Source organism: Argiope bruennichi, chromosome 10 (assembly GCF_947563725.1).
Source record: "Argiope bruennichi chromosome 10, qqArgBrue1.1, whole genome shotgun sequence".
Taxonomy (NCBI): domain Eukaryota; kingdom Metazoa; phylum Arthropoda; class Arachnida; order Araneae; family Araneidae; genus Argiope; species Argiope bruennichi.
Window position 1 is genome coordinate 58388723 of NC_079160.1, and position 9241 is coordinate 58397963.

Here is a 9241-nt window from a genome sequence, read left to right on the forward strand (position 1 = left end):
GCGACAACAATAAATTATTGAGATATAATATTTGTTTTTCTAAGGAACAGTAATTTAAAAATTACTTTATGATAAAGAAATCAGAATCATTTATGAATATAAATATTTTTGTTTCCTCTTTCATTTAACATATGAAATTTTAAATATTTTATGCAATTAAAATCAAAGAAAATATTTAGGAATTGTTATGGGAAATTGTGTGAAAAATGATTTAATGGATTTGTTGCGGCATAAATCGTAAATATTTTATTTAAAAGTAGCTAACGATTATTTTAATAATTATAAATTTTATTTTGTAAATAGTTGTAAAATTCAGATTGGCAACAGTGATACTTTTGGAACTTGTTGTTTAAAATACGATGCTAGAATGTTGAATGAAAATAAGTTGATATAAATTTGAAAATATTATCTATATGTAATATTTAGTTTTATAGTACGTTGTCTGCATTTTATTTTTGTTGATGCACGAACGCAACAATTGGTGACCCTGGTTTTACGATGACAACGGATAGCGAACATTCTACGACTGAAACAACTACTGTTATGGATGCCGAAGCAAATAAAGTAAGCATAAAAATTCCACCATTTTGGTGTGAAAAACCAGACATTTGGTTTTATCAAGTTGAAGCTCAGTTTGAAATAAATAAAATTTCTACTGAAGAAACTAAATTCAACTATTTGGTTTCCCAGCTTGAACCGAAATATGTTGAGCATATATGGGATATTATTAAGGACACTAAGCCTAATAAATATGCCCTGGCGAAAGAAAGACTTTTAAATATGTTCAAAGAAAGTGAAAACAAGAGAATTCAGCGCATAGTTACTGGAATAGACCTTGGCGATAACAAGCCAAGTCAGCTTTTGCAGAAGATGAAAAATTTAGGAGCGGACGATTTTTCAGAAAAAGTGTTGAAATCTTTATGGCTGGATAAAATGCCTGATTTTATTCGAAATATTCTTCTTGTAAGTGAAGAAGGTTTAGACAAACTGGCTACGATGGCTGATAAAATTCATGAGATGAAATCGGAAAAGGAAGTTTGTGCTGTTTCGCCAAATGTTAACTATACTGATGCTTTATTTGCAAGAATAGCTGCTTTAGAACAAAAAATTGATTCACTGCAAATAAATGACCGTTCTAGATCCAAATTTATAAATCATCGCCGGAATATATCTCGAAGCCGCAGTCGTTCAACTAAGCGATTTAACCAGAAAGGTAAATATTGTTTTTATCATTTTAAATTTGGAGATCGTTGCCGACCTGAAAAATGTTACTCGCCATGTGCTTGGAGCGAAAAGGCGGGAAACTCCAAGATGCAACAGGATTAGCGGCTACCGCTGTTGCTGATATTAATGAAAGCCGCAAGTTTCGTTTATTTGTAAAGGACAAAAACACAGGATTGCGGTTCTTAGTGGATTCAGGAGCTGATGTTAGTCTTATTCCTGCAACTCATCGAAATAAAACAACAGATGATTTTAAACTATATGCGGCGAATGGAACAGAAATTCCTACTTATGGAATTAAAATTTTGAACTTGAATTTAGGACTTAGAAGAGAATTTAAATTTCCTTTTATATTAGCTAAAGTTGATAAAGCAATAATAGGAGCTGACTTTTTGAATAAATTTAAGCTTTTAATAGATATTCATAACAAACAACTTATTGATGGAATAACTAATCTGTCCGTTCGACACCACGTAACAACAATATCTGTTGATGATGTTATTAGTACTTTGGATAAAACTTCTAAATATGCTAATTTGTTACAACAATATCCAAATTTAACTAAACCTAATTTAACAGTATCTAAATTTGAACATGATGTTGAGCATTTTATCACAACAAAAGGACAACCTACTTATTCCAAAGCTAGACAACTGGATTCCAAGCGATTACATATAGCAAAACAGGAATTTCAATACATGTTAGAAAATGATATTATTCGACCATCTAAATCACAATGGTCCAGCCCTCTTCACATGGTGCCTAAGAAAGATGGTTCCTTCCGACCATGTGGGGATTATCGACGTTTGAACGCTCAAACCATACCAGATCGTTACCCTATACCTCGATTAGAAGATTTCAACCACATTTTAAAGAATACTCGAATATTTTCTAAAATTGATTTGCATAAAGCATATTTCCAAATTCCGATTAATGAAGCTGATAAGAAAAAAACTGCTATTATAACACCCTTCGGCTTGTATGAATTTAATGTAATGAGTTTTGGTTTGCGTAATGCTCCTTCCACCTTTCAAAGATTTATCAATGAGGTATTTAGAGGACTAAATTTTGTTTTCCCATATTTAGACGATGTTTTAATTGCGTCGACTACAGAAGAAGAACACGTAAAACACTTAAAATTAGTTTTTGATAGATTGCAAAAATATGGATTGAGACTTAATATTTCTAAATCTATTTTTGGAGTTAAAGAACTGGAATTTTTAGGATTTTTAATTACAAGTGAAGGATCAAAACCTCTTCCTGAAAAAGTTAAAGCAATTCTCAATATTAAACTGCCAGAAACTATTCATCAACTACGGACTTTCCTTGGAATGGTTAATTTCTACCGTCGTTTTTTGAAGAACGCCGCTAGTACTCAAGCCATTTTACACGAATACTTAAAAGGAGCAAAGAAAAAAGATAATCGGAAAATAACTTGGAACAAGGAAGCCATTGAGCAGTTTGAAAAATGTAAAAAAGATTTGGCAAATGTTGCTGTGCTATCTCACCCAAATCCTGAATTACCTCTTTCATTGTGCACAGATGCTTCCAATACAGCAGTGGGTGCAGTTCTACAACAACTTGAAAATGGTAGTTGGAAACCAATTGGATTTTTTTCCAAGAAGCTTAACCACGCACAACAAAATTACAGTGCATACGATCGGGAACTTCTCGGAATTTATTTATCCATTAAATATTTCAAACATATTCTAGAAGGAAGAAAATTCACAGTGTATACTGACCACAAACCATTAATCTACGCATTTTTGCAAAAATCCGATAAAGCATCTCCACGCCAAATTAGACAGCTTCAATATATTTCAGAATTCACAACGGAAATTAAATACATTACAGGAGAAAGTAACGTGGGAGCGGATACTTTATCAAGAATTGAGGAAATTGCCTTAATAGATTATGAACTAATTGCCAAGGAACAAGTACAAGATGATGAATTTCGAACCTGTCAAAAATCTACAAGTTTGTCATTTAAAAAATATCCCCTTCCATCTGGAAAATATTTATGGTGTGATACTTCAACACAGCATATTAGACCTTATATACCAAAACATTTTCGCATGAAGATATTTCATCAATTTCACGGATTGTCCCATCCGGGAATTAAATCAACAATAAAATATTTACTTCCTACTTTCTAACGTAACGTTCGTTACTGGTAGGGGAGTATATGTTGCGGCATAAATCGTAAATATTTTATTTAAAAGTAGCTAACGATTATTTTAATAATTATAAATTTTATTTTGTAAATAGTTGTAAAATTCAGATTGGCAACAGTGATACTTTTGGAACTTGTTGTTTAAAATACGATGCTAGAATGTTGAATGAAAATAAGTTGATATAAATTTGAAAATATTATCTATATGTAATATTTAGTTTTATAGTACGTTGTCTGCATTTTATTTTTGTTGATGCACGAACGCAACAGATTCGTTTCACATCCGTTTAAAGGAAATTGAAGTTATTGTCCATCCATTCAAATGATTTATATTTAAATTTTCATATTTGAGTTACTAAAAGCTGATTTGTCAAGGTATACCACAAAGCAAATCAGCAAGTAAAGCAAACTCACGAATTTCACACGTGCTTTTCGTAAACGTGATTAACAGAACACTTCTTCCTGGAAAGATGAAGAGAGGAAAATGAAACTACAGAGTGCGTGATCTCTTTAAAATGAAAAGCCAGCTAAGAATTTCCTTAAAATTTCGAATAAAAAATAAAAAAAAGGAGCAGCAATGACAAAAGATGTCCTTCTACAAAATCCCTCGTTGAAATGTTTTCTTTATGCGAGGGACTCGTTTTGTGGAATTCGGGCCAGATTCACATTTCGAAAAGCATAACATTAATTATTGTGAAAAACTACTCCAAATAATGAACTGCAATTACAGGGCCCTGGAAAGGTTCAACTTCCGCCTACACTAAATAATCACATCTCAAAACAAGAAAATAAGGACTACTTTCGAGTTATGTAAGCGCAAACGATAAAATTAATTCCTCACGATTGTTGATATTGTGATTGTAAACTACTTCAAAAGAAAACGATTTTCTGTGAAAGAAGAGTGAAATAAAAATTAATTTCAATACTATTGTTAAGGCCATTTTTGTAAACAACTGAACTCAAATATTCTATTGTAAAACTGGATTTCTTTTGCAATATCTCACGGTCAGTGAATAATCAATTCCGAAATTAAACGGAAAAAAATTAATTTTTGCATCCATAAAGACATTTTTTTTAAAAAATTTATGTTTGAAATATATTTGCTTTTGCCAGTATAATTGGCGTCGCTTAACATGTTATCAGTTATTATTATTTGCTTTATGTTATTACAAAAGTTTGCCCCAGTTTACTTAACTCACTGTTTTGTTTAAATATTAACTATCAACTCTTTAACATTTTTTAAAAAATTTCTTAGTATTTTTAAAAGATTCCTAACAAACAAAAAAAAACAATGTCTGCAACAATAGCATTTTTAAAGTCAATTATTCGGGCGTATTTCCAAGATCCCGATGGCTAGATTCTTTATAAGTAGCTCAGAAATTGTCATAATATAATGAAATCTTGACAAATTTATTTTTGTTCTCAAACTCACAAGAACAGAGAATAAATAATTAGAAATTAGATAGACTGACAAAAAAAAAACCAAATCACTAAAGATTTTCGTCAAGAATTTAATACTGTAGAGGGAATGACTCTTTATAATTTCATTTCGAGTTAGATGAAAATAATAGATGATTTCCAGGAGCATTTATTTGATTATTTTTTAAGTTCCACATTTCACGAGACAAAACAAATATGAACACAAAAATACACGATAATGATCTCTAAGAAGGATCATGAAAAAATATACCTTGATGTTAATAAGGTAACGCCATCTATCGTATCAAAGAGAAAGTAGTAGAGTTATATGTAACCGCTACTTTAATATAAAATCGAAATTCTGGTAATAAATTCGTATGCAAAAGTTTCATATCTCTATCTCCTTGCGCTTTTGGGCAATTGTGTTAGCACACGCATGGGCAAACAGACAGGCATAATTCTAGATTTCAGACGCATAAAATGATGATATGCTATAATGTTTGCAAATTATAATACTTTTCCCTTGCATACTTATCATACAAATAGATTAAAAAAAGTGCTAATACTACATAGGAATGATTGCCTTTCCACTTCCAAAATCCTCTAGCACATGCACCCTCATATTTTCGACCCTTTACTATCTAAAAGGAATAATTATCAGTGACAGAAATGATGCAGTAGGTCTACGAAATCTTCATATTTACATCAAATTATATTTAGATACGAAACGGATAAGAAAAAAAAAAGAACATCGCAAAAAGGACAATATCAGATGCATAAAATCCGGGAGAACATATACTTAAAAGAAACCGAAAGTAGACTGTTTATCAAAACCCTTTTTTAGTTTGTAATGTTATTGGTATCATCATGAAACTCCATATCCTGACAAGGGGAATCCCCAAAAGATAATTGCCTCAGCTGTCAAACGATCTTTCTACGCAGGCTCCAAAGGGTTACTACCTGTTCCACACCTTTTGACCTTAGGGATGAAACTTTATCTCCTAGAGAAGTAACGAGTACCTCACGATCCTATAAGATGGAATGATAGCCATTACCGAAAAAAGAACACTAAGAAATTAAAGAATATTGATATAAGATGTCCTTGGATGTCCAAATTGCAAAATTGACATGTATGGTCTATTATTACACATCCTGTTGATGATAGTGGATGCTGATACAGTGAACTTGTATCGTCCTTTTGGAGAGCAAGAGTCGATTTTAGAGGCCATAGAAGTCAAGATGAGATTTAATCAGAGGTTTTCCCCCCATTTGATTATATGAATAAGCAGAGAGAATGATACGTAGCTAACTTTTGGTTCATAGTATCCATAATGTTCAGAGGAAAGCAATTTGGAGATAGTAATTGCTTAATTTTGCATGTTGGGTACTATAATAAATTGAGTCATTCTTGGAGATCAATGGTGATAACTAGCAATTGTTTTACATAAGAAGTACTTATCCAGTTTGTTTTGATTTGGTTTTATAAAGCTGTATGCTGAAAATTTGCATAAAATGAATACCCTCTGTAGTGTAATTGTTTTGGAAACAATTTTATTTTAATACTGTGCCAAATAAATAAACCAGTTCGGCTTCATTGTACGTTTAATGTATAAAACGCAATAACAATTTACATTCTTTTATTTAACCTGAATGCATTAATTTAACATTTTATTTATAGTTAAAAATATTATTTAAAATTTAAATTCTAAAAACGGGGCAATATTCTTTAAGAAATTTCTCTCTTTTATTCATTTAAAACCTGAAAAGAAACATGAGAGAAAAATATTTCTTACCTATAAAATTTTAATTTAAAATATTCTGGAATAATGATTAAAATTTGTTTAGTAAAAATTCTCCTTTAAGTACAAAATATTGAAACAGATAATTAATATGATAATTAAGATTAAAATGCTGTGTAATTAAATAACGAACTAAAGTAAATGAAATTTTGTATGATTTCTAAAATAAAAACACTTTTTTAATTCTAAATTTATATCAGAATTCTAATAAGCCATCCATATCATCCATAATCATATCATCTGTGCATATAAAAATGGCAATTATGGAATAATTTATTCGCTGGAGAAATCCCACCCCCCCCCCAAATATTTTAATTTAAAAACTAAGAAGCAAAAGGAAAAAAATGATGAAGATTTCATAAAAAGTAATTAATTAATAATTATTTCATTAATTAAAAACTGTGTTTTCTTATATCGAACAGATTGTTATATTATTAATGTTGTCGGTTATTCCTTTTGATTAAAAATATTTTAGTTAATTTAAATCACATAATTACTTGCTTCAAATTTGTAACTCACATTGTTTTATTTGAAAAATATCAATAATGGCATACAAAATTAATTTTGACAGTTTTTATAAAAACTGTGCTACTGATTTTCTCATATCAATTAAAAATAAAATTTCGAGTAAGAAAAAGATCTCGTGTATTGAAACATTTTATTTCAAGTTATTCTTAACACTAGAAAGCTAACAAATCAGACTCAAAGATATGTTCATACCGAGTAACGTAACTTGTACAAGTTCTATATTATTGACATATACTTAACATAAACTTTGCCATCTAATTGCCCTTGCTAATTTTTTTTTGAAAATATAGGGGGGGGGGATGCTTTGCACTACTGGTATTCTCATTTTAATTAAATTAAAAATAAAATTTCGGATAAGAAAAGGATCTTGTGTATTGTAACATTTTATTTCAAGTTATTTTTAACACTAAAATGTTATATTTATCAACTAAAAAATACATTTATTTACATGTATGGCATTCCATAGAAAGTTAACAAATTAGACTCAAAGAATATGTTCATACCGAATAACGTAGCTTAAATAAGTTCTATATTATTGCCAATATATCTAACATAAACTTTGCAATCTAATTTAAATTCTTCACTCAAGATATCCAAATCTCTGCCATCTCTTTGGCAGAAAAAAGAATGCTTCATTAAGCCTAATTAAGTCTGCAACAAGAAGCAAGACTCGAAGCACAATCAAGCTAATGACATCAGCGGACAATTATTCAACGAGCAATTTTTCCTCGTCTAACGCCTACTTCATTTGTGAGTCAGGCATGCTGCAGACACATTGTATTCCATTGAAGAAATTCCAATATTCTTGAAATATACTAATGGGTTAAACCCAACAGGAAGCTACTTAAATTCTCGCTCACAATACAAAGATAGAAGTTGAAAGCCATCAAATGTCAACTAACACACCGCCCAGTTTCTTGAAGAGGCTATCCAACTGGTAACATTAGTCTATCCATGGACCTTGTGTAAATAGTTAGTAAAGGACTTCTGTGTTTATTTTGATCTACAGGTGTTATAATAAGACCTTGACATTTGTGTGATGCCTCTTTTCAACCACTTAATTATGTAGCGATTGTGATGCTTTCGGAGAATCGACGAGGCGATACTAAAAGCTTCTTCAAGAACGATATCATAGTAAATGAAAGAAGGTTTCTTCTTTTATTTGAAAGATACTTGATTTAGGATCTTTGTTGCTGCTGTTATTTATTTTTATCTTCAATTTTTTTTCTACCTTTTCTGCCAAAACTAAACAAATATTTGTAGGAAGGTTACTATTTTTTTTAATAAAGATTAAAAACAGTGGAGAGTTTTTCTTATCGTTAAGTTTTTTCTTGCGATATACTTTGATTATCATTTCTATTATTATGACCGTTTCCTGCATAGTCTAATCACTATGCAGGAAACGTAAGTAAGTATAGTCAAATCACGACAAATCACTGGATCGGCATACAATGACTTAAAAGCCGGATACTGAGATTTAATTTTAATTTCAATGTGATTTTAGTAACAAATAAGATGTGTAAATGCTCGCTTGTTATTTCCAAATGATCATTTGGTGACTCAGGCATGGTTCCATTAAGAGTTGCTTAATATTCTACAACAATCGGAAATGTTTAGGAGGAAAAGTTAATTCTTGCAGATGATAATAGTATTAATGTCTTTTTCCCGTATTATGACAAAGTGTATACTAATTATTTTTCAATGTCCTGAAATGTTTTATTAGATCTGAATTATTGAATTATGTTATAAGACTTTATACACTGCCAATCGACCTTTTTTCGTATTTGTAAAATATATATATTGTTATGAATTTATAATATTGCTTCCCTGCGCAGTTAGTCTCCTGGTAAGGAAGATAGTTTTACAGATAACTCTAACGGATGCTGATTGGATGTCGGATGAATCACCCATAGGCCTTGGCGACAAATTTTGTGACCATTTGGTATTTGGCGACGAATTTGACATCAATAATGAAAGAGTCAAAATATTCGAGAACCTTTGAGAAGACTCAAAATAGACGAGAATTTTTGTGATATCTCCATCTAATGCTTGCTCTAGAACATTCGATGTCTTGTCTCGGAAAATATATTTAAAACAACAA

General features: G+C 30.6%; 1 protein-coding gene across 1 annotated transcript; it reads left to right on the forward strand.

Moving 5' to 3' along the window:
* Positions 1–498: 498 nt before the first annotated feature.
* Positions 499–5858, forward strand: LOC129987546 (uncharacterized). Its single transcript, XM_056095514.1, has 4 exons — positions 499–1213; positions 1297–2270; positions 2583–2811; positions 5704–5858. The coding sequence occupies exons 1-4, from the start codon at positions 499–501 to the stop codon at positions 5856–5858; spliced, it is 2073 nt and encodes a 690-aa protein (XP_055951489.1).
* Positions 5859–9241: the final 3383 nt, after the last annotated feature.

Bases quoted from the DNA above. Each gene is read 5' to 3' on its own strand.
- LOC129987546 (XM_056095514.1), top strand. From the start codon at position 499: ATGACAACGGATAGCGAACATTCTACGACTGAAACAACTACTGTTATG. The intron at 1,214-1,296 runs GTAAATATTGTT...TGGAGCGAAAAG, and splicing joins TAAGCGATTTAACCAGAAAG to GCGGGAAACTCCAAGATGCA. The intron at 2,271-2,582 runs GTATTTAGAGGA...CGTTTTTTGAAG, and splicing joins TTCAAAGATTTATCAATGAG to AACGCCGCTAGTACTCAAGC.